This window comes from Sitodiplosis mosellana, unplaced genomic scaffold, assembly GCF_009176505.1.
Source record: "Sitodiplosis mosellana isolate CC-2019 unplaced genomic scaffold, AAFC_SMos_1.0 Smas_scaffold_6181, whole genome shotgun sequence".
Taxonomy (NCBI): domain Eukaryota; kingdom Metazoa; phylum Arthropoda; class Insecta; order Diptera; family Cecidomyiidae; genus Sitodiplosis; species Sitodiplosis mosellana.
The window spans coordinates 3,653,218-3,679,208 of NW_022601422.1; the positions used below are offsets into that span (position 1 = coordinate 3,653,218).

Consider the following 25,991-nt stretch of genomic DNA (forward strand, 5'->3'; position numbering starts at 1 on the left):
AGAGAGAGAGAGAGAGAAAAAGAGATCTTTATCACCAAGATATAGATGGTAGGTCGTTAAAGTTGAACCATATAGGTGCCCATTAAAGTCGTGCGCTCACTCGTTCGCGTTCAAACACTTCAAAAATCGTATTCACGTCGTCGTTTTGGAAAAATGATGAACGTTTTGTGAGTGGACAGCTTGAAAATTGCACTTGGACCAAAGTAAAAACGATGCTGAATTCTGATTGTTCTATTTGTTTATTTTGTCGCGGAAATCATATGTGGTCTTTTGGAGCAACGGTGATCTTCGATGTGTCTTTCTCTCTCTCTCTCTCTCTCTCTCTCTCTCTCTCTCTATGTGTTGGATACACGTTAATCTCTATCTTTTTGATATTGTTTGTTGGTGCGGCGATGAGAAATGTGCTTGCCTGAATGCTGCAATGAATGGAATTGCACATTTGTATCATCGTTTCTTTCTTTTTTTGTCGATGATGGCGACACATTGTTCACCTTTGGCGGAAATTAATTTCAAACACTTTCCAAGCACAATGTACACTTCAAGCAATATAAATGGTTGCGACGCGAGAGTGCATCATATGCAATTGTCGTGCTTATATAGATATATTCTGTTAGCTGCCTCATTATGTGGTTTATGTGTGGTAGGCAATTCATTAAATTGGTGGAATCGCCTCGCTTAATGCAACAAATACCTATTTCTTTAGTCGAAAATGCGATTTTGTTTTTTTCCTTCAGTTCGTCTTTGCAAAAACCGCGCACATTTTGATTAAACACGCGAACAAACGACAAAAAAAAAATGGTTTTCATTGCAATGAAAAATCAAACAGAGGCCGGCAACGCAATTGTTCCATACAATTCATGTTATGTGACAATGAAGGCGCAAAACATATACGAATCATCGATTAGCATCTATTAAACATCAACCATTTATCATTTAGTTCAGATTAGACGAGAGAAAGAAAAAAAAGAAGTATGCAAGCAAAACGGAGGAAGACGAACACGACGACGACGACTTTGGCAGAATAACTACAGAAAAACAACCTCTTTAATGCTTTGAATTACATGTGCTGTATCGCAAATACATGATGTATGACTGTACAGTGTACAATGAGCAACAGAGAGTGAGAGAGAGAGAGAGAGAGAGAGAGAGAGAAGGAAAGAGACAGAGACATAGCTCAGCGAGCAACGAGCTGCTCCCATCAATGCATTAGCTTCTTATAAATCATTTGTTTTGTTGCGTCGAGCGTTTTTAATAATGCTTAAAACTAAACAAAATAAATGAAATATCAAACGCAAAGACCCCAAAACTAATTTCGACATTTCACTTTTTATTCTCCTTCTTCGTCGTCGTCGTCGTCGTCTTCTACTTGTGTCTTCATCGTGGTCGTTGTTGTTGCTGTTTTTATTCCCGCTTGGCATTCATTTGCTACTGTTTCCTTATCTCTGGAACGCATTTTGTACATGGTAATTGTGGTGCAACGCGAATATTGCCAGAAATCGGTTTTTCATTCAGTATTTCGGGCGACAGCGACGACGACGACAACGATGACGATGACGATGATTATAACGACATGACGGGAAAAAAAAGTACACACTCAATATCGTGTGCTGTTCTTGAAAGTATGCGCGCATATGCAAATTATAACAATCCTATCAGATATGTGAAATAACAAAAGAATCGACGGGAAAAAAAATCCACCCTAGATATGGGTGAGTGTATGTGTAATTCATTGGAGTTTTTTCTTCGACATTTTCATTCTCCACGTATCACCACCACTCAACGCAGATCATAAGCCACGAACAACAATGAAACGCCACTGAATACGAAAAGAAAAAAAAAACACGCGCTGCCGAATTTCAGGAAACCCCAAAAACAAAGGCTACGAACAATCGGTCTATCACTCGCGCGCTCTCTCGATAATGCAAATGAATGAAGAATGAAAAAAAAAACATTATTCATCATTCGAATTTGCGTGTGCGTTTTTTTTTTTCATTCTGTCTCTGTGTCGTTTCTTTTCCTCATCATTCGTTCTGTATGGCATGTGTATGCCTTAATGCTTAGCAATTGTGGGTTTTTCTGCTTGATTCTCAATTTGTTTGCTACAATTGTTAATTTCGAATCGAGTTGCAACTTGAGTCGGCTTTTTAAAACACACAACAATACACATTTTAAACTCACAAGCTAATCAACACCTTGGTGTTATTGTGCGCGCGCGCACCTTTCGCCTTTGTTTCAAATTCAAATGTGATTATGTGTGAAGGGGTTTAATTGCTTGAAGGTCAACTTTTAAATTGGAGTCGATCTAATTGGAACGAAGGATGGCAGAATCATTCCAACTTTTTTTTTAAGGTAAGAAGGAATTTACGAGACGAGAGAAAAAGACAAAGTGAGAGAAGGAGAAATAAAGCCGCAAAGTGCCATGGAAGAAGTAGAATCGAAGAATGGGAACTGAAGAAGAAGAAGAAGAAGAAGAAGAAGAAGAAGAAGAATCTAAAAAAAGGAGAAAGAGAAGAAAGGTGAAATGCGAATAGAAGAAGAAACATACCGGCGAAGAGGGCTAAAAAATCGAAATAACACAAGGCAAAAACACATACGCTGTTAATCATAGAACAATTACAAAGCAAACCGCTTGACAAGTCCTTTCTGCACATTTCCGTAACACATTTCGACCGAAGCGCCGAGGCGACAAAAAGTGAATTAAAGTAATTAATTCAAAAGTGGGACGCATGGCTGTTTTTTTAGGTCAAAAAGCTGGGTTTCAATCAAAGTTTAGAGGCACTTGATGGAAATGCGATGATTTCGCAAAAAAAAAAAATTGCTAACGGAAATGCGCAACGATGCGATTTTAATTGTAGTACAGAACATTAACAACGACGTCTGTAGAAGAAAAAAAGAAATCGAGAGTGAAAATGACATGCAAATTCGATGCTATCATATCTATTTTACTCGTCGGCAATTTAAAAAGCATTTCACTTGTTTTGCATCGAAAAAATTGTCAGTTGTTCCACATTCACATTATGTGTTCCTTTGAAGAGTCATTTGGCATTATATCCGAATCGGTATTGAAGAACATTTATCGAAGTTGAAGAAGAAAAATGGATTTGTGTCGTTCACTCACGACGATTTCCAGAAAAATTTGAATAATGAGTTAATGGAATTTCAAATGTACGCAATAAATACAGAAGCCGAACAGAGCGCACACACACACACACACATCATTACCCGCTGTTTTACATATGACGAGACGAGGGATGCTGTCTGCATATATGTGAATCATCTGGCTTTTCAGTCGGTGTACAACACGCATGCAATCAAATAAAACGCATGAATGTTAAATAGCTCATATGGCACGTTCCTTCTGGATGCTCTTCCACGAGCAGACGACGACGATGTGGAAAAAAAAGTAGATTTGCATACGTAACTTTTTGTGAGTGCTGCAACTCAATTTCATTTCCATTGATAACGCAGCAAGCCCATTAAGAAATTACCGCAAAGCAACAACAAAAAAGTGGAAAAATGTGAGCACAACAACAACAGAACACACATGCGAAAAACTGTTTTCCTACTTGAAAAAAAGACATTCGTCCATAATACGTCCACGGTCGTCGCCAATGCAAAGAAACATTTAGAGCTACTGAAGAAAGTCGTTTTGGACACACAACCAGAGACACGAATAAAAAGGAATACTAAATAAATTATTATAGTGCAATAAAGTGTCCGAGAGCAATGACAAAAACGCCGATCCAATGAAGATGAACGGTCCCAATGAACATTCGAACTAAATGTGTTTGCTGTGAACAGAGGAATATTGTGACATTTAAGAGAAAGAAACCGTTTTGTTAATTGTGTCGGAGGGTAAATCTTGGGACGATTTCAAAAATCGGTCATTATTTTTGTAGGTGAAACGAAAGGCTTCCGAAACGTCGATATTTTCACTTGGAAAAGTTAAACTGATGCAATAATATGATTGTGGATGTTTCTCTGGCTATAAATATCGAATAAAGAAATTATTTTGATTTGAAGTCTTTTTTGTTCTGCTTCTCAAAAGACAGGCTTTCTTTTCCGAAAGATTTTATGATTTTTCAACAACAACAAAAAATGATTTCTCGACAAAATCTCATCAAATTGAGCTAAACGTTTTTTTTTTTCTTCAATTGGCAAACCAAAAATTCAAATTCAAAATTCAGTTTGTTCCAGTTCTTAATTGATTTCATTCCTTGAATATGTGTATGTTTCAATCCATTGAAATCCATCCAGCCAGTTGGATCAACCACACACATCATCGCTTGGCTGTGGCTTAAGCAGTAATAACGAATGAGCCGAGCATCTCGAACGCAATGAATCTGTTCGTCTCATAAACTCGCATATATCAAATGGGTGAAAAATGTGTATCACTTTTTGCGATGCGCAAGCGTGTTGTAATCGTTCTTCGAGAATGCGAGATGTTCATGTGAAGATGTAACACACCAGAGACAGAGTGAGAAAGAGAGGGAGAGAGTTCGGCCAGAACAATGTATGTTTTTCCACTCTGCATATATGAAATGTTATTTTTGTGCGATTTGTCAGTACATAAAATATCTATTTTGCCCTTCTTCTTGGTCGCTGTGTGATCTGTGTTGGTTGAACTCTTTTTCATACGACGTTCTACTCAGCTCTGTTCGTTTATCTCATTTTCTCTCTTTCTTGACGCTTTTTCTTACTTTTCCTTCACTTCTGGCCACAAAATTTATGCGTGTGAAAAGTTTTTCGGTTTTTCATCTCGAAGAGAAAAAAAAAAACACGGTTCGCACATTGGTGTGAAAAAGCTTGTTCTAGTTTCTAGTGAATTGATTGCAGGACGATCGTGCTTTAAATATGGGTATTGAGTTTGCAGTCATCGTTCACCGTCAATCGCGCCCCCACTAATCCATAATACGTATCGAATTTTTTCGGTTTTTCTTTCCACAAAAACCGTTCGGCAAATGCAAATGTCGCTTGACGCTTTCAGAATTGTATAAACAAATGAGAAGCATGTGTGACCCTCCTTAGTAAATTTGTTTACAAATTACGTGCCCAGAAAGTTGCCGAATAAAAAAAGATCCAACCGAACAAATAACGCGAAGAAAAAGCAAGAGCAGCAGCAACAAAGTATAAAGCGGAATTTTGCGAGTATCGGTCGCTGTGAAAGCTTCGAAATCATCATTTCTCCAGCTTGCCATGTCTTTAAAATGTGCGAGATGTGGTTAGAAATGTTGCGAGAGCAAAAAACGTACCGACAAATTTATCCACTAACTACCAAAACCATCATCGTCATCAAAAGCATCTCACGAGCGGCAAAACGAGAGAAAGAGAAACGAAACGGGAAAAAGAAGAAAGATGAAGAAAAAAAAAAGCTTAAGTAGAAACGGGTGAACGAACAATAATAACGCACAAACAGCATAAAAACAGTGGAAAATCCGAAATGCGTGAAAGAGAAGAGCAAACGAACGAGCTAAAAAAACTTATATGCGCACGATATTCAATTTTACATTCGTATGGTCTGTGTGTGTTTCTTGTTCTTATTCTTAGGTTTTCTCGTTGTTTTTTTCTTTCTGTTATTACTGCCGTTTGCTGCTGCTGCTGCTGCTATTATTGTAATTGTTGTTGTTGTTATTATTTGCTGAGCGCGCTGGCCGCTCTGTCGGTGTGTATGTGCGAAAGTGGTGAAAATGCGCCCGATTTGGACGACTAACGACGAAGCACACAGTACACACATAACGTTTGTCGTAAATGAAACGTGTGTATATATTGTTATTATATACAAACAAATAGTATTTTTCTTTTAACTGAAAATGCTTTCTCGCTCTCGTCTCCCTCCTGTGCCACACACTGCTGCTGCTGCTGCTGCTCGTCGAAGCATCAACGACGGCACAGTATGGCGGCAACGGCTCCTCCAGCTGCATCGGCTCAAAGCGACAAACCTCGTTTACTCGATTTACGCTTAGAATCCCTTAGCATAGGAGAGCCCAACTAAAAGAGGCTATGAAACGAACGACGCGATTCGACATAAGAGGAGACATGTGAACCAAATATATAAACACATGGAGAAAGAAAGTAAAGTGGAAGAGAAGGCACATACACAAATCTCTCGATCTCTCGAGCGCGCGCCCAACCAAACTCTCGCTCGCCTCGCTACTCTGTACCACTCACTCAGTATACCACATCCCGAGAACATGAAACAAGCATCATAAATACATATATCTATTCGTTCGTGTGTACAGGCAACAGCAAAGCACCAGCCGACACAACCGAACAGAAGAACCTATTATAAATGCGGAGTGCGCGATGCTAGATATATCATCGCATCGCCTTCACATGTAATGTGGAAAAAGAGTCGTGTCGTCTCTTTTCCACGCGCGCTCCATTTCATTCCGTTCGATTCGATTCGATTCGATTCGTGTGTGCAATGAGAACATGATGAAAAACACATTCAGTACATGAAAAGATCGAGTGTAGATTAGGGTGGAACGGTACGATTATGGATTTATGCTCTTCGTTTTCATTCGATGCTCACCATGATGACACTCCGTTTTATTTGAGTATAAGTTTGATTTCAGCATTGTTTTGTTCATTCTCGTCGACTTTGTCAATTTTTTTTAGAGTAATTGTCAAAGAAATGATTTTGCCAAGTTCGATTCTTTTGTCGATTGAATCGTGTTTTTTCGCTAAGTTTAGTTTTTTTTTTACTCTTCCATTGACAAATCGAACAAATTGACAATGAACAAAACAAGAAAAATTAAATTTTCTCGTTATTCTGATTGGAATTCATAGCAAAAGTCTATCAAATTAGACTTTACTATAAAAATGGTCGATGCTTAAAATGGAAAAACAACGTTGCTCTGAGTCGTACAGCGGTTGTGTGTAAAAAGTGCACTGTGTTGCTGTTGTTTTCATCGGCATATGAAATCGACTCGTATGACTAGCTCTGTTGACGACGAGAGCATCGTTCTGTTCGTGTATCGGAGATATGACAAAACGGGTTCGAGTTGTGAGCATGAAGGAAAGCAGCAAGCACTCCACCCTAGTGTAGGTACATACGAGTACACACAATTCGTGTTTATGCGCGCACATTCATCCACCGCTTCACATGTAGTATATGGAGTTGAGCTGAGTCGAAGGCACCACATATCTTTTTTCCCTATATATACATGTACGACTATATACACACATAAACATTTAAACATATCTGTTTGAGCGATTTTGTTGCTTGTTTTATTTTTCGTTTGTCGTGTGTTGTGTGTGTGTTTTTTCTTCATCTCTTTCTCTGTTTCGCTCTCTTTCTCTTCTCTCGCTGGCTGGCTGGCTGGCTGACTGTGGAAGGCACTGGCTGTATAGTTCGGCGCTCGTCATCGTTGTTGCTGTTGTTGTCGTCGTCGTTAAGTCGTCGGTTTGGAAGGCAGCAGCATTTATTCTATATGGAGAGAATTTTCACCAAACAAAATATTTACCGTACATATCGTCCCGCGCGTGTATGGGAACGAATGAGAAGCAAAAAAAAATATAATGTGTAGCATTTTAAGCACTTACTATTCGTAAGTCGAGCGATATATATACACAATCAGTCGGTCGAAGTCAGTCACGGCGCTAACCTTAAAATGTTCGGTTCAGTATAGTTACTCGGTTTGTTTTGTGTTTGGTTTCGCTCTTCGTCGTTATTTTATTTTTATTCCTTGATTTCCCACTGCAGAAAAAAGAAAACAAACGCGAACGAGTGTTTCGAAACGGAATTGAATAGATGAGTAAATATGGATAAAATTGTGAAACGCGCGTGATTTGAAATAGCCAGAAAAAATAATTTTGGGCAACAAAAAAAAAAAAAAAATAAACAATTGTTTGGTTTTGATTTTTGCGAATTTTTTCCAAACGGTGCAAATAAAAAAGAAAATCAACGACAGATCTTTACTTGATCGGAAAAGTGGAAACAAAAGATTTCGCGCTGACGGGAAATGTGAAAATATTTGTGAAACCGTTTTCCCAAATCCAAATAGCCGCTTAAATGGAAATGTGATGGAAAATCGAATGATAAGAAGCTGTCGATAGTGAAAAAAAAAAAACAGAATTGATAAGAAATTTTTTCTTGGCGGCCGGATTTTCTTGGGGAGAAAATTCAAATGACAACCATTTTTTGTTGCTGGTGAAATGTTTACTATTGGTGAATTGTCCACATTTTACGCCGATCACAAGCATATGGCTCACAATCAAAGGAGACCGTGATTTGTTTCTTTTCTTTTCGTTGGAACTATTTTTTTCGAATATGATCGCGCCGCCTGATACATTTGTGACACAGAACAATTTGAACGGTGTAATTGTGACATTTTATCGATTGGATTCGACTTTGATTTGTTCGTGCAATTAGGAAATGCTCGCCATTTACATCGCAAAGACTGTGATGACCGCAACCGATGTGAGATCCAGCGGGCATATCAAATATGCAATAAATATTAGGAGCACTTTGACTAATCAAATTGACTAACCAATCCATTTGAGTGCTTCGAAACGAAAAAAAAAATTTGAAACAGCGAAAACTTACCGAGTTTTTGCACTTTGTGATCTCTTTGAACCTACACATGAAATGTGAAATTAAAGTGCAACCCAACATGTTCAATCCATTTTGATGTGCTTATGTGTGATGATTTACTCTTGAATGAAGAAAACAAATGCTGTGCAATTTAATGAAACATTTATTACATTCCGATTTCCAAGTTTTTCAACGAGTACAATTTTTTGGATACATACAAAATTTAAGGTATGTTCGTTGTTTTTTTTTTTCGTGATTGAAATTTTGAATTTATTTGTGTCGTTCGAATGGAAAATTGGACGAGTATGAATGAGAAGTGTTCGTTGTGTGACTTATTATTGAAAATTGGAGTAGTTTTTATCAAAATATTCATATTTTGAATGATTATTGGCTACAAAACAAGCTAAACTATCGAATTAAAACGTCAAATTCGGCACTTTGCACAGAGTTTTAATTTGGCGCAACTTTTGTATGAGTTGTAATTGTTTTTCGTATTTTGTCCACTTTGCCGTCGATGTCATCGCTTTTATTTTTGATCTTTTTTTTTCTCGTTCCATTTTTTGTGTAAATTTTCATTTTGAGAGAAGAATAATTTGAATGAATGTGATTTAAATTGAAATGTGTGATTTGGGAGTTTTCAAGACTTGAATTTCAAGTTATAAGTGCATTTGAGTTGTTATGAAAATTCTAATTTGATTTCATTGCTGTTGAAGAGAATTTCAAACTATCTTCCGTAAATGTAGCGGTGTCAAATAATAGCTTAGCAATGCAATTTGTTGTGTTTTAGTGGAATTTTGGCCATTTTTGACTTGGCTTCAGATTTGATAAGAAAAGCCAAATGAACATAAAAAAATTTCAACTTCCAACGGTTTTCAAATCAATAATCACGATTCATCATTTTCCCCTTCAAATGAATTTTGAAACGCCGATTATCCAATTGCAGTTGTTTTCCAATTTTTTCATACAGTTTTGTTTCTATTAATATTTTTGGGATGGAATGATTCTGAGAAAGGGTTCAACTGTTGAATTTCAACAAGTTTTCTTTTTGATTTTATTTTTGAATCACATTTTTTGGTTCTATGTAATAAGAGTGTTTAAGACAAAATTCGTTTTAACAATTGTTACTTTCTGTATTGAAAAAAATGATTTTATGTTTTTTTCTTCGTGTGAAAATCTTCAAACTAATTAATGAAGAAAATAGAATAAAATTCGTCATTTCGAAAGTAAAGAAACAGACACACAAAAAATGGTACACAGAGTGACAAAAATCTATGTTGGGTAGACACGCATGTACTATTCGTTAGACCGGGGTGGTGGATTGTGAGAAAAGAGTGGAATCTAATCAGAAAGAAAAAGTGTTTGTGATCAATGATGTCAGTCATGATTGATTTCGATTAGTCAACGAATCGAGCTATTGATGAAGACGACGTCAACGACAACGACGAAGAAAAAAAAACTGTTGGATACCATTGTGAATCAGGTCAAAATTCAGCCGATCGGATGCACGATTTTTCCAAGCAAACAACAAACGAACAAAAAAAATGCAATTTTCATTCATGGGAATCAAACTAATAAATTTCATCGCTAATTATTTCATCATCTTCAGACAACGTTTGTGTGTCTCATGCTCGTCCCGCATAGGAAACATTTCTATCCAATATTTCTCGTCCAATGTTTAGTGCATTGTAAATCGGCTGGGGCGCCGATGGTACATTTTCCGATCGTTTTCTCTATCAACCTTACTAAACGATACATAAATTTAAATAATAACAGAAAATTTCCGAATCATGATTGATTAACGATAACATTTTGGCTTATTATCGTCGTCGCTACATGAACTCATCGTGTAGATACGGAGCGAAAATCATGTGCACAAGCCGATCGTTGCACACAAAAACGTGATATCTTTCGTTGTAACAGACAAACATCTCAATAACGCCATTTAATCACTGCACATTTGCTCATCTCTTTCGTTGCGAAGAAAAAACGCGAAAAGTTCAATACTTAGCAGAAATTTGATCGAATTTTTGGTTTTTAGTACTTTTGGTATTTCTTAAGTTGTTTCCGTTTTTTTTCTTTGAGTTAAATGGAATAGTTTTTATTTGATTTTTTTTTCTATTGAGAACAGCAAGACAATTGTAATTGGACATGTATTGTATTAGTAAAAAAAGACTCCCCCTATGTATTCCCGTTAGAAGAAATTGAAAAAATCTCCGTTTTTCAAGACGGTTTTCGTTTGGTCTTTGGAATATGGCATGCACAAGTTCTAATGATCATAAATTGTTGCAACACTTAGCCGAATTGTATTTTTTCAAAGTTTTTCGTGTGATTTTCATGCAATGCAGCTTCATTGGTCGTTCAACGTGAACGAGAAAATTGTCAACTTTGGCAAGAATAAGCCTGCATAAGTATGTTTAATAGTAATGATTGTTGCATGTACTTTGTGCGGCGTATGATTTTAAAAACGAAGTTTTGCTGCCGTTGCGATTGCAGTGTGAGAAGTTAATGCATATGACGAATGTGCGGGAGCATCTGTTTGTCGAAGTAATTCTTGTGTCTCTTTGTGAAAGAGTTTTTTTTTGTGGGCATCCAACTTTCAGTAAAATAATTTATGTTCATAGTTGAGATCATGTTTTATCTCGCATCTAAGGCATTTTGTTTCATATTCAGATTCAGAAATTCTGAAATTGTGTTTCATTTTGGCCATTTCAAAAAGAAGCATTTCCATTTTCGTTCTCCATGGCCAACATTGTTGGCTTATTGTTTCTCCCCTCGAAACTGCTGTTGATGTTGGAAAATCTTTCTTACTTGGTTAGGCCACATACACTTATGTTTCCGTTATCTTTGGTCACAGCATTTCTGGCCGTTTGTCATTTTGCAATTAAATCTTAGGCCATTTGTAATTAGTTATCAAAAATGCGTGAATTAATTTAAAAGTGCGTACTCAACGTTTCGAAATCGGCTGACCGTCAAATTGGAAAAGAAAAAACTTTCGACCTCCCCGAAATGGCGCAAAACGATTTTCATCGTCTTCTTTTAAATATTTCGCATAAATTTGATGTATCAGCGTCATTTTTTTTTTTCAAGTATGATTATGTTTTGTGGAAATGGTTTTCCGTTAGTTGATTTTTTTTTCTATGTGTATTAAATACGTTTAGCGGTATTGTGTGTCAAATTATATTTTAATTAGAATGAGCTACCAACACCAATACACACACACACACACAGCCGAAAAACAATAGTTTAAAGTCATTGGATTCGGTTTGACGGCAATTCTATATGTTCATAGATGTATTTCGGTGTGGTGTTATTTTGGCGTGCCCATTTCGTCGTTATTGTCAATGAAAAAGAATCGGCTGACCAGCCTTGTATAAATAAAATGTTCGGTTTTCCCTCGACGAAGAAAGAAGAAGGGAAAAAGCAACAACAACAACAACAACAACAACAACGGCTATACAGTAACACATTCATTTGCACATAATTCTTTTCAACGCCATTATTATTTTCCAGCAGTCGTTACGAATTTCCATAAAAAATTGTTTGATTTGTTTCTAGTTGTGTGTATGTGCGTATGGCTCGTGTATTCAGGGTGTTGCCGAAATGAATTGAAAGAAGCGAGCGAGAAAAGCACCGGCTGAAAGAAACCATTTAGTCAAAGAATTGAGTGGCATGGTGCAAATGATGGTTGTAATGAGTGTGGCAAGAGATGGAATAAGAGAAACGACCACGACGGCGACAACAAAAATCGCCTCATTCAAACAACAACAACAAGAAAAAAAAATCGGAAAATAAAGACCCGAAAATAGCAATATCACACAGCCGAAACAATACACATATTTTGGGCAATGGTTTTTTTTCCAGCTTGTTATTTCACACGGATCACATGAAATAATGAAAAATGCTGGCTATTATGACATCGACACCATCAAAATTGCCGCACGGTATGATTGCCGCAAAAATATGACCATTTGGACATTATACAAAATGTTCATCTCATTGGTTTTGTCGTAAATTAGTGTATTCTCTCTCTCCTTCCCTCTTTCTCTCTCTCTCTCCCCGTTTCTCACTTTTTCTCTCTTCATACACACACACACATCGCATCACACTCTTTCCACACACCATTCGACTTAAAGCGCACACCGAGATGCCGTTTCTCGGCTATCGGTACCTTTGCAAACACAACATTTTGCGCAAACATTCACAGAAATTAGAGCGTGAATTAACAAAACATTTACAGATTTCTATTCAACTGTGTGTTTTAGATACTTTCTCTACTGCAATCACAGCACCAAAATGTTTGACCGTCAGATTTCTACTTTAAACCGAAATTGATACATTTAACCATTCGCACTGGAATAATACGTTCTTAACACATTGTCCAATAGTCCAGTGTGAGTTTTAACTACCGTTATAGCCTTTGCTGTGCAAACAACACGAGAAGCAACAACAAAATCAAATACGAGGACCATTCACACACACACACACACACACACACACAACCCATACCGATATGAAAACTGAGACGGTGCTCAACACCACACACTGCTGCCGTCACCAAATTCCGATTGATTTTATTCAAATATATGATGATTGGTGACGCTTTGCTATCCAGCCTCCCATTCGATTGCAATAAAAAAATAAATAAATGGAAAATGATTTGGCAATGGTGATTGTCTAGTTGATGTTCGCAAATCGACTATATGATTGAATTGTTATGGATAATTTTAAATTGGTTTTGTCGAATTGAATTTTTTTTTTTTATAACAATACCGCATAATATATGGTTGTAGCCCGATTCCACACATCTAAAATGTTTCTTCATTACATAAAAGATTTTATTTTTCAGTAAAATAATTTTTACCCGTAGAAAGAACGTATGAAAAAAGTCGGTTCTGCTGATGTCTTCGTTTATTTTCATTTAAAAACCAAAAAGGATAAACATGTCAATTTGTTCCACAAAAACAATAATATTAGTAAATTATCGACTCTCGACCAAACTTGATCCGGGCTCTACGGGATTTCATATGGCAACAACCAAAAGTGGGATATCATGTTTCATGCCACATCCTCATTTTTCACACACTTAAAAGTGCAAAACCCTCAAGATAATTAGGAAAAACAAATAAAGTTTGAATGGCCTGAGAATTATTTTTCAACGAATGAAAGAATTGCATTTTCTCAAAACGATTCTTAGAAGATGGAACAATAAGAGTCTTTGACACTTCAACAAAAACTCTCCAAAAATTTCTTTCGTACTTTTGATTAGTCGATGTCAATACATCAATAAACAACATATACCAAATTACTTAATAGTAAGTCAAGTGTATTCATATATTTGACTCGGTATGTGCGATCGATTTAAGCTAAATCGAATTGTGTATGAACATGTTTAGACGCATCTTCTTGTAGTGATACATCTCCAAAGTAGATCATCTTGTGTCCCTTTGTACAAGAGTTTTATTTTTTTGCATCCAAATTTCAGTAAAATAATTTATGTTCATAGTTGAGATGATGTTTGCAGTATGCACACCACTCACCCACAGCCGGGCTTGAATGTAACGAGCCGAAATGTACATTTATGTGACATTTTTTACTAGCTCTGCAAAAAATCGAGTTCAATTGATGCGCAGAAAAATAAAGATAGAGAAAGAGAGAGAGAGAACGTGAGAGAGAACGTGAATCGAGTACTTTTATCAAATGATGAAAAACTTTCATTGAAATATTTCGAGACATGGTACATTGTCCAATTATATGCCATGAGAGATTTTCGATCATTCCTCCGTAATTATGGATAATGCGCAATATTCTTTAGAAAAAAAAAATTTATAAAATGCGTATCAAACGTATCAAATCTGTTGACTATCAACAAGTAACATTGAAGGCGAAAGGAAAATCTAGCTTCTTCGAAATCGCGACAGATGATTTTTTTGACTTTTTTTTTTTAATATTCCGCATAAATTTGATTGGAAGGCAATACAAAAACAAACCCCCTATTAAAATTCTATTACGAAAAAAGTGTCTGGAAATTTCCTTCGCCTTCAATGTTACTGTGTATATCAGCGTCGATGCCAATGTATCAATATACATAATTACTTAATAGTAAGTCAAGTGTATTCATATGGTCGTTTGATTCGGTGTGTGCGGTCGTTTTACGCTAAGTCAACACATTTTGGCCAAAAAGTGTTTATCTTTAATCGTTCGGTGTCCGAATATATACGTGCCGATTGCCACACATGTATCTCACTCTGGCCAAATGCGAAAACCCTAACGCATACGCATCACCCTTTCGCTCACACTGACACAACACACTTCGATTCTCATTCGTACACATCACCAACCTCTCTTGTCAATTGGTTGTTCATTTTCTTATGTTTTTTTTCTTTCTCTCTCTCTCTCTCTCTCTCTCTCTCTCTCTCTCTCTCTTTCTCTCTTCCCCAATTCGTTCAATATGTCACATCGAAAATCTAACCACTTGGTTGGGATGTGTGTGATGTGTTTGTGTAGCGAATCAATCTCGTGTTCGCATATAAGCAAATACGAAATGAGTGACCGCTGTGTGCATTCAGTAGTGTTTCGATAACCATACGTTTCAGTGACAATCTATGCGTTCTCCATCTATTTTTCATTCTAATTGGAGTCTTACTTTGGAGTAAGTTGTATTTATTGTTGTTGATTTCTTTTTTTTTCGCTCATTCGTTTACATACATTGCAAAGTCAAGGTTTTTCCATCGAGAGGATTTTTCACGTGAAAGCCGATGGAAAGAGAGTAAAAATCAAAGCAATTATTAGCGTAAAAAAAAATATTTGCTTCCGTTGTGTGTAAAATTAGTGGCGGGTAAGAAAAAAAAAGTTATTCCAAGAAGACGAGAGAGAGAGAGAGAAGAGAGAGAGAAAAACCACCAGCGATCGATCTCATCGTTTGGCATAATTCTTCGGTTGGCATGCAAATTGTTGTTGCTGTTCGTAGCGTTTCTATTTCGATTCATGTGCGTTTGTTGGTGTGCAAATTGTGAATTGAATTCGGTTTTGCGAAGAGTCGCGCGCAACGCATTCTGTGAGTTATTACCGTCTTGACTCAATTAAGCGATCCAACACACGAGCACTCTGACACTGACATTTAGACACATACCGTTGTGGTTTTACATACTTTTTTCTCTATTCGTCGTCTTCCTCTTCTTCTTCTTCTTCTTCTTCTCCTGCACCATGCTTCTCTCGTTGGCAGCAATCTCACATCCGAAAACCGTTTTGCAACAGCAGCAGCAACAACAAGAACTGTGTAGCAAACCGTCAGAGTCAGTCGAAATGGTTTGCGTTTCAAGAAAGGCGAAAGGAGAAAAACATACACGAATTATGCTTTCAAATATCGGGTCGATTTACTTTCGTTGTGCATTTGTTTTGTGTTTGAAATTGTTTTTAGCATGTGTTTTGTGTTCATCGTTCAATTCAGTTGTTGGTGGTGGGCGGTGAGGATTGGGCTGTTTTCTCTTTGTTTTATTCATTTCAGTCATTTTTTTTGTGTGTGATCCTGTTAGTTTTTTTTTTTCGTTTGTTTATTGTCTTTTTTTTCGTGTCACTTTTTTTTTGTTTTATTGCAACCACAGCAATTTGTTGCTGTATTAGGTTTGTTTCATTTGTTTTGTATGAAATAAAAGTGAAAATCGTCAGCAGAAAAGCGAAAAAAAAACAAACTTCGCCACAAAATAGAGATATGCATACACATACGGGCATCGAGACAACGAATAAAAGTCAAATCAAAAGGGTTTTCTAATTTGGATGAGGAGGCGACGGTAAATGACACATCGTTGTGGTTTTTTTTTTTGTTCATTCTCACTCTCTCCTTTATTGTCGATGCGCGTGTGATGTAGAACGAGCGCGCGCTTTTGTCGTGCAACTGTTTTTTTTCTTCGTGCATATGCACGTTACTTTCAGTTGTTTATTTCATCCTGAGACAATTTCAAAGTTGGGCTATTGAGTTTGGTGTATTTATGTATGTGTGTGTGTGTGTGTGTGTGTGCGGTGTATGCTGATGTGTTTTATTTTGTATCGTTTTTTGTAATTCACTGTGTGCTTGTTTTTTTTCTGTTGTTTTGTGTCAAAAATACAAAAGAATCATAATTCCACATACAAATCAAGCGAAAAGGAAGATAAATTCTGCATATTCATACATTGTTATTTTGATTGTTTTTGTTTTGTTTTTCGTTTTTCCTTTTTCTGCAGATATCTGAATTACCGCAAGCGATAAACATTTAAAAATCATTGTTCACGCCAGTTTAACCACCGACACATAAAATATTGCAAGGAACGACACACGGAAGAAGAAAAAAGAAAACTACGACGACGACGACGCGTATCGAGTTAGAGTGTGTGTCACATCATCATCATCAGCGAACGTGCGCGTTTGCCGATTACAACAACAACGCAAAGAGAGTAAAAAAATAATAAACAAAAGCATCAAAAATAGTAAAATCGTAGCAAAAGTCAAATGGGAATATCGGTGCATCGGTGCTGAGTATCGGTGAGTGAGAGAGAGAGAGAGAGATTTCGAACAAAGAGAAAGGAAACGGAATAAATTGTGTGAATAAAAAAAAAATATAGAAGGTATCACACAGCACACACGAAACAAAGAAGAAGCAACATAAAAATTAATAAGAATAACCAAAGTGTTGTTGAGTGCGTAAATGAAGACAGAGACAAAGAGTATCGAGTGCGGCGAAAAACTGATTTACAGCCATTACAAATCGAACAGTGCATAGAGTGTGTTTATTTAGTTGCAAAAAGCGAGAAAAAAAGTAAGAGACAATATTGAACAGTGAAAGACACCGTGGTGACAGTGGCAGAAAGAGATAGAATAAAATCGAGCAAAAGGTGCGTGCAGTGAGTAAAAGAGATAGAGTGAAAGAGCCTTGAAAGATAGCGGTAATATTAACACAAACAAAACTGATTCACAACACAAACAGAGCCAAACAGAGACAGAGAGGCCAAGAGTGAAACGCTGAGTGTGAGCGAGTGAAGAAACAAATAGAGTGAGTGAGAGTGCGAGTCTGGGGCGCGCGATATAGAAGCTAAACGAACGAACGAACGTTTTTTTTTTCTTTCAAAAAAATAATGACAGAACAGGAACATTACAGTTTGCGGTGGAATAATCACCAAAATCATATATTGCGTGCGTTTGATGCTCTGTTACAAACAAAGTCATTAGTCGATGTGACGTTGGTGTGTGCCGAAACCAGTATACGCGCTCACAAAGTCGTTCTGTCCGCCTGTTCGCCATTTTTTCAAAATGTTTTTGCCGAAAATCCGTGCAAGCATCCTGTGATCGTACTCAAAGATTTCCCGGGCTGGGTGGTGCAAGCCGTTGTTGATTTTATGTATCGCGGTGAAATCAGTGTGCCGCAAAAACGTTTAGAAACATTAATCCAGGTGGGCGAATCATTGCAAATCCGTGGTCTAGTCGAGCAACGTGTTGCTACAAAGGATTTGACCAACGTTGCATCCATTGCTGCTGATCCATTGGATGAACCGTCGTCATTGGGCGGCGATGATTACTTGGACGCACCACAATTATCAAACGAATCCGTCAATGAACAATATGACGATGCACCGACTGCTGCTGCTGCTGCATCATCATCATCATTACTGGTAACCGCACAAAATGGTACAAAGCATCCGCGTCTATTAAATTCGAATTCATTTACTGACATTTCGGTTGCTGCTTCGACTTCTTCAACTGTAAACACAACACAAATACAACAACCGTTGTCGTCGTCATCATCGTCGTCGATAAACCATCTTCATCATCATCATCAGCAACAACAACAACAACAACAACAACAACAACAGGCCAACGAGAGCCGTGAAACAAATTGTACATCACCAATGCCACGACGAAAACAGGCACGACCACGGCGTCGGTCGGGCGAAGGTGGTCCACACGATTATTCCAGCAAATCGGCATCACCGCTACCAATCGAACCAGATGCCAATGACACAATCGAAACGGAAATGCACAAAGAACGCATCGAAAACAACAGCAGCCGCACCAGCAGCAGCCACAGTAACAGTAGCAATGTAAATGAACAAAGGAAATTGGTGAACAAACGCATCGAATCGTTGACGGGACATCATACAGCCAATTTAGACACTGACACAGTGGTCGATTGCACTGTGGCCGCCATCGAACAATCCATCATCCGTGACAAACTGAACGCTAACGAGGACGACATGACCGATAATGAGCTTGATGACGATGACGATGAAGGTTAGTTGGAAATTTATTAAATGGTTTTTATTTTTTTTCCTGCTGTTATTATTGTTGAACCGACAACAGAAAAAAAAACAAATTCTGAAAAAACTATCAACAAACATTTTAGCAAATGATAACACTTTCAAGTTGAACGTGTTCTATTAAAACTGAATATGATAGATTACACCTTATTTTTTGGTTGGGAAATTAGCAGAACATTTGATATGATTATGTGTGTGTGTGTGTGTGTGTTTTTTTTTTCTCTTTGTTTGCACAGATAATGAGGCGGGCGTGCATGATATGCGCGTTGATGACATGGAAGCGGATGATGATCTCGATGAAGACGATCGTGATCTTGACGAGCATGACGACAAATTATCGCTGGACGGTCGCAAATTGAGGAAACGAGGCCGTCCATTCTTTTGCGAAGACGATGATGGCGACTCAAGCGCACCCGAACACGATGACGATCTGGATGATGCCGATGGCCCCGAAAATCTGTGCATTAAAAATACCAGAGACTCAAACAACGAAGGTGTTAGCAATAACAACAACAACAAGGACAACAACTCTAGTAGTAATAGCAACAGCAATAATAACAATCGGATAGGCTTAGGTAAGAATTTCGTTGCTTTTTCCTCCCCATGAACTCCTTTTTCTCATTTTGTTCGGTTGAATTTTGATTTTCACTTTTGCGTCTCATCCAAACAGCGCTGAAAGACATTCGGCATTTGAATCGACCACCTTCACATTGTCGGCAAAGTTTTTTTCCCGGATTTCCGGTGCATCATCACAACCAAAAGGGCGAACATTTGGCACAATCGAGACAGGAACAATTGCATAAACAGGAACAACAACAACAACAACAACAACAGCAGCAGCAGCAACAACGTCAATTGCATCAGGCGTCGCACAATAGTCAAGCCTTTTTGGATTCACAAGCCGAACATATGAAACGTGAAGCGCTCGAATCACGGCTTGAAAGCGAAAATGCATACATTGACCAAATGGATTTATCGTTGGCTGCAGCTGCTGCCGCCGCAGCCGCTGCCCATCATCACAATGCCAGTTTGCATCATCCGAACTCGCGACACCATGAATTGGAAAACAATTTGCACAAAGGTTAGTACATTTTCCAATGTGATTTGCTCAAATGATAAATCGTTTCATAGAGTTTTTTTTTTCTCGGGACAAAGAACAGTTTATACCAATGAATGATACAAATGAAGATTTATATGGTTTTCAAAATTTCATGAATTTTATGACATGAAACAAAATCCTAATAATGAATATCTCGACGTAAAAATCGCTGTGTACCTTTCGAAATAACATGTCGGGACTTTGTTTACATTTTAATCTATCTTTAGAAATTAATCGCCATCAATTTGTGTGCACTAAATTACAATGCATTTTAATTCTTCCAGACTTCACACCCAGCTCACCCATGAGCCTACAATCACATTTCAATCCACGTGAAGGTCCGCCACATCCTCCGTCGCCATTGCAATTTCCTGGTATGTCATCCGCATTGACACTAACACCGCCACATCACAGTAAGCCTATACTTTATACAATTACCAATTTGAGCGTTGAACAATTGAAAATTGCCGTTTCAATTGAGATTCAGAAATTCCTTGGGAATCGTGTTTTGTTCGAAAAAATGGTGGTTAGAATTTAATATTCCGTTTTTCCGAAATGGTTTTTTTTTCCTTCACTTTGATTACAATTTCCTTTTGCTGCGCTTGACTTTTATTTGTCCTATGACTTCAGAGCACTTCCCCAAAAGAAGTTTCCATGAAGCCAATCCAAAAAAAAAAAATTACATTGCAAAAAAGCATGTGAGTTCCATGTAAGTTAAATAAAACGAGCTAAAGCAAACAACGTAAAAAAGCCAAAGCGTACCAAGAGAGGAAATCTGAAAAATCAAAAGTAAGTAGAAAAAATCGGCGGAGACAAAGTTGTAACGACCAAAGAAAAACAAGTTCAAATAAGAGCATATTTGTTTGAGCCACACCGTTTTTGCAGTGGTTTATCCATATTGAATTTAGTGTTTTTGCAATTTAGTCAAAAGCACACACACACACACACACAGCCAATATGAATGGTGCACATGGACGTAGGTGCAAAGCAACTGCGCTTGTGATGAAAAATTCATTCGTTGTACAAATGGCAAAAATTTCACTTGATGCACACGAATCGTTTGCATCGTCACCATTTCATTTTACTACAAACATTTTGGCCATAATCTAATTTTCATGAGTATTTTTCGAGCGTTTGACAAAAAAAAACATGAAAAATAAAGAAAAAAAATGGAAATAATGAAAAATAAGAAGTAGAAGAAACATTTAGAAGAAGAAACGGTTTGTTCAGTACTTGAAGTAAGACCACGAACGACAGAAAAAAAATCGCAACTCAGGAAATGAAATAAACTCGGTTAAAAGCGTTATTTAATGGGTGATTTTAAAATAACTGATTTTATCAAATAAATCAAAGCGAATGAAGAAAACGACGGCGTCGACGACGACGACGACGACGATGAAGACAACCGAAAAAAAGATAATCGTTTTCGAAGTCGATTTGTGCATCGTATCACACTTACTGTAACTGATTGTCGATAATAATGATAGGTATTATCGGATAACGACTCTATACATCCCTTGAAGGAAGGACAGCCGAAGATTGTTCAGAGCCATCGTCCATGGTTTTTACGATCATAATCTCGCTTAATTATTTTAAATTATCGTTCACACATAATAATCATTTGTGTCGATCGTGCGATGACATTAGCGCGAAGCGAATAAAATCATTTTCACAATAGCTGGGCACAGCCAAAGAGAGAGAGAGAGATAGAGAGATAGAGAGAGAGAGAGAGAAAGAGAGCCCCGAATGCATATCGTACAGGTTAAACGGCGCGCAAAATGATGTGTTACATCTCTTTGGCCAATTTCTCAGCGCGCACACACACACACACAAACACACACACGCACACATACTGCATTTACTATGATTCCGTCGGCGGCGCAAAAACAATAGTCTCTCACTTGCAGCTACGAAAAAATGAAATCAAGAAAATAGCAACAAAAATGTTTTTCTATTCGTCTCTTTTGTTTCTCTAGTACGGTCGAGATGATAATAAAGATGTGCATCATTTCATTATGGATATTCATAGAATAATATGAATTGTGTGCAAAATAGCGATGTCGACGCGATTTCGATACTCTATAATAAAATATAATTTAAAATTATGCCGTACGTCTATAGTTGGTGCGCAGTAATTTTTTCCACATAAAAATCGGATAAAATATCTCATTTTATAATATTAATATCCAGAGAGTTGGGGAATTTAACGCCCAAGACAAACGGTCGCGCGCTGTATGCGCTTGTTAAAACGATAGATATATTGATGTGTTCGCACCCCACGGTGAGGAGAAAAGTGTGTGTAGATGAGCGCACGAGCATTTTTCGCGCGCGTTCAAATAAATTTCATTCGCTAACGATATTGAAAACGGCAAGAGGGAGAAAGATATTGGATATCGATAGGTTGTTGGGCTATTTAGTGACTAGCTGTCTAACAGAATGGTCTTAATGTTTTGATTGTATATGCCACGAGTGTTGCGTGTATTCAGCGCGAATAATTTATTGTGTTAAGTAAATGTGCTTCAGAGGAACGTTTCTCGTTCAATCCCATCCATGGAATCAATCTAAGCAAAACAACGATTTTATATTGACACTTGATGATAATTTATCATTTATCTTCTCACATCGCAAAGTGAATTATATCATCAACAGAGCCACATGTGATTAATTAAATGTGCAATCAATTTAGCGCCATTTTGCTCATAAAAAATTAAACGCATGCTCCGGAAATTGAAATGTGATTTACTCTAGTGTAAAGTTCTGAAGTTCATTCCCAGATAAAAAGAAAAATATTCCATGACTGAAAATGCATTATTTATTAGCCCACCAAAAATAACACCCAAGAGAATATTTGACTCATGATGTTTTTTGCTACATTCATAGTTCATCGGAGAGCGCCACATTTTTTGCGGCGACATGAATTTAAATTGACGCAATGGAAATTTTATCGCAGAAAGCTAGATGGTTGTTGTTTGTCTTTTCAGTCTAGCGACTGGCTCACATGACAGCGATTATGTTTCTCTAATCGAATTTCCATGCGGTATTCTTTATGAAATGGGAAAGCTATTTCGGGAATAAATTGAATTTTGTCGTTTGAATTCTTGATTCGATTCGCATTTTCTTTCGCTTTCCCTCTCCCTCTTTTTCGTTTGAATTCGAAAATATCGAATTTATTCCGTGAAGACAACTGTTTCTGAGATTTCCGTGATATATGCTTCAAAGTGGCTGTACAATGTACATTGAAAGTTATAACTACGATTTTAATAACCGTTTTTTCTCTCAATATTGTTAACTATGGTCAGACATTGTGAATCAAGATCATTTTTCGATTGCGAGAGGAGAGAAGAAGAAAAAAAACAAATTAAATAAAAGAGCGCTGAAACATGCACATATGAGTTATAAAATGCGCAAATCATCATTACTATTTTGAAAGCATGAACCTGAATTTTGGAACTTTATCGAAACAAACGATATCGCACTGGCCATTCAATGTAGCTCAAGTGTACGATATGTTCGAGAGAGTCAATAATTCTCGTGTACAATGTGTTCAAGTGTTCAAAGGGACACAATACATATCAATTTGAACGGGAAAATGAAATGTGAAACAATAGAGTGCGGCAACAACATTCACAGTCGTGCCGTGATCGAATGGTATCCAAAATGTGGTGAAAATTGTTGAGCCAGGTGAATTTAAGTCGCCGTTTGTGAGCGCACAGAGAGATCGTTCGCGACGGTAAACATTTCAGTCTCTTAACACATAGCACTCTTGTTTATATGTTTTATTTTTCTTTTTGTTCGGTTGTTGTTTTGCTCGGTGTTTCCGATGAAACATTAAACATGAAAGTGAATAATCACGGTTCAATCTGTTCGGGTTTCAAGTCTCGCAAGTGGTCTAATTTACTTCAATCCGTTTTGCTTTTTCTCTGCTTGATTCTATTGTTTCTATAAATGAGAAATAAATAATAATATTGTTATACACATGATACAAAAATCAAGATAAATCAATCAAACCAACAATAAAAAGAAGAAAAAGCAACAACAGGCTACATGTACTTTATTGACCGGTCGATTTCTCTCTTGCTCGTGAACACACATACGCATCCAAACGATGCCGTCGATGTGTCGGAAATCAATTTAATCCCAAATGATATACCCGATTTTGTTGTGCAACTGGAGCGAGAGCATGAGCGCACGAGCGCGCACACTCTCGCGTCCAACACGAAAATTAAACAATATTTAGAGTAATAAAGAACAGTTTATTTTTCACTTGAATGCATGCATTCACTCGCCGCACAGTAATGCGGCGCGTTCACCTCCGAAGCAGATGGATCGACTCAGTTCGATTGCGCTCTTTGTTGCTCGCACGGATCAATTCAGTGCTGTTATTGTTGTTGATTTTTTTTTTTTGCTTCAGGTCAGTCTCGATTGCCATCTGCAAATCGACCAACGCTTCTATGCACAAAACACATCAAGTCGCTTTAATGATCGACCATTTCAACGGTATCCGATTTATTCTTTACTTTTATGGAATAAACAAAACTACTCTTCAAATGTAAATTGGGTCGAACCACTAACTCCTTCTAAGTACCTCGAGTTGGTTTTTGTTTTCTTTTGTTGTGTTGTCCAACACAAAACACCACCGCAAGCCATCAAATACGACGGTGACGTGATTTTACATACATGCTCTCCGATTATGATCCGCGTTTTTCCTAATTAAATCATAATTTGTACCAACTTAAACTTGGCAGCTTTGAGGAGAAAAAAAAAGATTCAACATATTCGTTCATTCTTTGTTAGAAAATGTTTTATTGAAGATAACAAAGTGAACAAATGAACACTTTTACGCTCATCCTTATCATTTTTTTTTAAAGATGAAATTAGATGGATTTTCCTTAATTCCTCGTAAAAATCTAAATTCCAATTCAATTTGTTCCAAATTTTAGTGTTCGGCTTGGATTCGCCGCTGTCGCTTTTTCCACCTGGCATGGATCCTGGCAAATTGTACAATCCGCTAATGGAAATGCCCGATCCCAGATCAATGCATCCACATCATGGTCCATATTTGAAGAAGAAAAACAAACGTAAGTATTTTAGAACATCAAGTGAGGAGAAGAAAATTCACAAGGCACATTTCAATTCGCAACTTCTATTTTATTTCGTCATACATTTTGACCGATGACAAAAACTTGAGAAGAACGAGAATTTTTTTTTCTTGAATTGTTCTTAAACTATAGCTCGAAATAATTCTTTTTATTTTTATTTGCTATGCCCTGTACTGCGTCGAACATGTTGAGTGTATTTGTTAGGAAGTTTCATGAAATAATGGCGTGTGAATTGGAGCCGATGAAATAACGAATTTTCTGATTATTACCAGTTTCACCGTGCGCTCGTGCTATCGACATTCGTTCTCGATCACTTTCAAAATGTCCTGCACATTTTCAATTCACACATTTGCAAATCAAGTCCACAAAACCGACCAGTTTCCGTCTTCTTTTCTGCTTGTCTTCAAAATAAAAAGAATTGTTCTTCTATGGTCATGCAAACAAAAAAAAAACTCGTCCGAATCAAGTGCTTCAAATTGAATTTTGCACACACAATGCGATGCGAATGAGCCGAACTGATGTAGTAATTCGCAATAGAATGAAATGATCTGAACCAATGGCATGGCTGTGATTGAAATTGGCATGTGCATTGGTACATTGTTTGTTGTTATTTGTTTCGTGCAGTCAGTCAATGTGTTTTGCACATCCATACATACATACACACATCACGTCGGTCCATCGCTCGACGCTTCATCGTCGCCATCAATTACCTGTTGTTGTTGGTTTATTTTCGTTCGTTTTGGTTCATGAGTTCTGTTTGAGGTTTTTAAGATACATGAAAGAAAAGAAAAAAAATCTGTTTTATTGAATCATGTACGAAATGATAATCGCAAAACAGTCGAGAAATTGACATGGGTTGCGTTTGGGCGCGCGCAAATTGCAATTATTTCAATTACCGGTGATTTTCGATTTCCACCTGAAGAGTATGGAAAGAAAGAAAAAAATGATAGCGTATTCCATCTAAATGGCACAG

At 37.3% G+C, this 25,991-nt stretch overlaps 1 protein-coding gene across 28 annotated transcripts in view; it reads left to right on the forward strand.

Annotated features, from left to right (window-relative positions):
- LOC129576274 (protein jim lovell) overlaps window positions 1-25,991 on the forward strand; it is a 53,327-nt gene that overhangs the window by 25,921 nt on the left and 1,415 nt on the right. For 2 of the 28 annotated variants that reach the window (XM_055461034.1, XM_055461044.1), the window contains exons 1-7: window positions 15,766-15,999; window positions 16,138-16,323; window positions 16,754-18,794; window positions 19,057-19,395; window positions 19,491-19,901; window positions 20,204-20,332; window positions 24,860-24,997. In XM_055461034.1, coding sequence (XP_055317009.1) covers window positions 17,642-18,794; window positions 19,057-19,395; window positions 19,491-19,901; window positions 20,204-20,332; window positions 24,860-24,997 — 2,170 coding nt within the window. In that variant the 5' untranslated portion in view covers window positions 15,766-15,999; window positions 16,138-16,323; window positions 16,754-17,641. Of the gene's footprint in view, window positions 1-7,372; window positions 8,765-14,836; window positions 15,372-15,637; window positions 16,324-16,753; window positions 18,795-19,056; window positions 19,396-19,490; window positions 19,902-20,203; window positions 20,333-24,859; window positions 24,998-25,991 lie in introns of those variants that run through there. The other 26 variants (XM_055461055.1, XM_055461059.1, XM_055461033.1 and 23 more) reach the window with 22 other exon arrangements.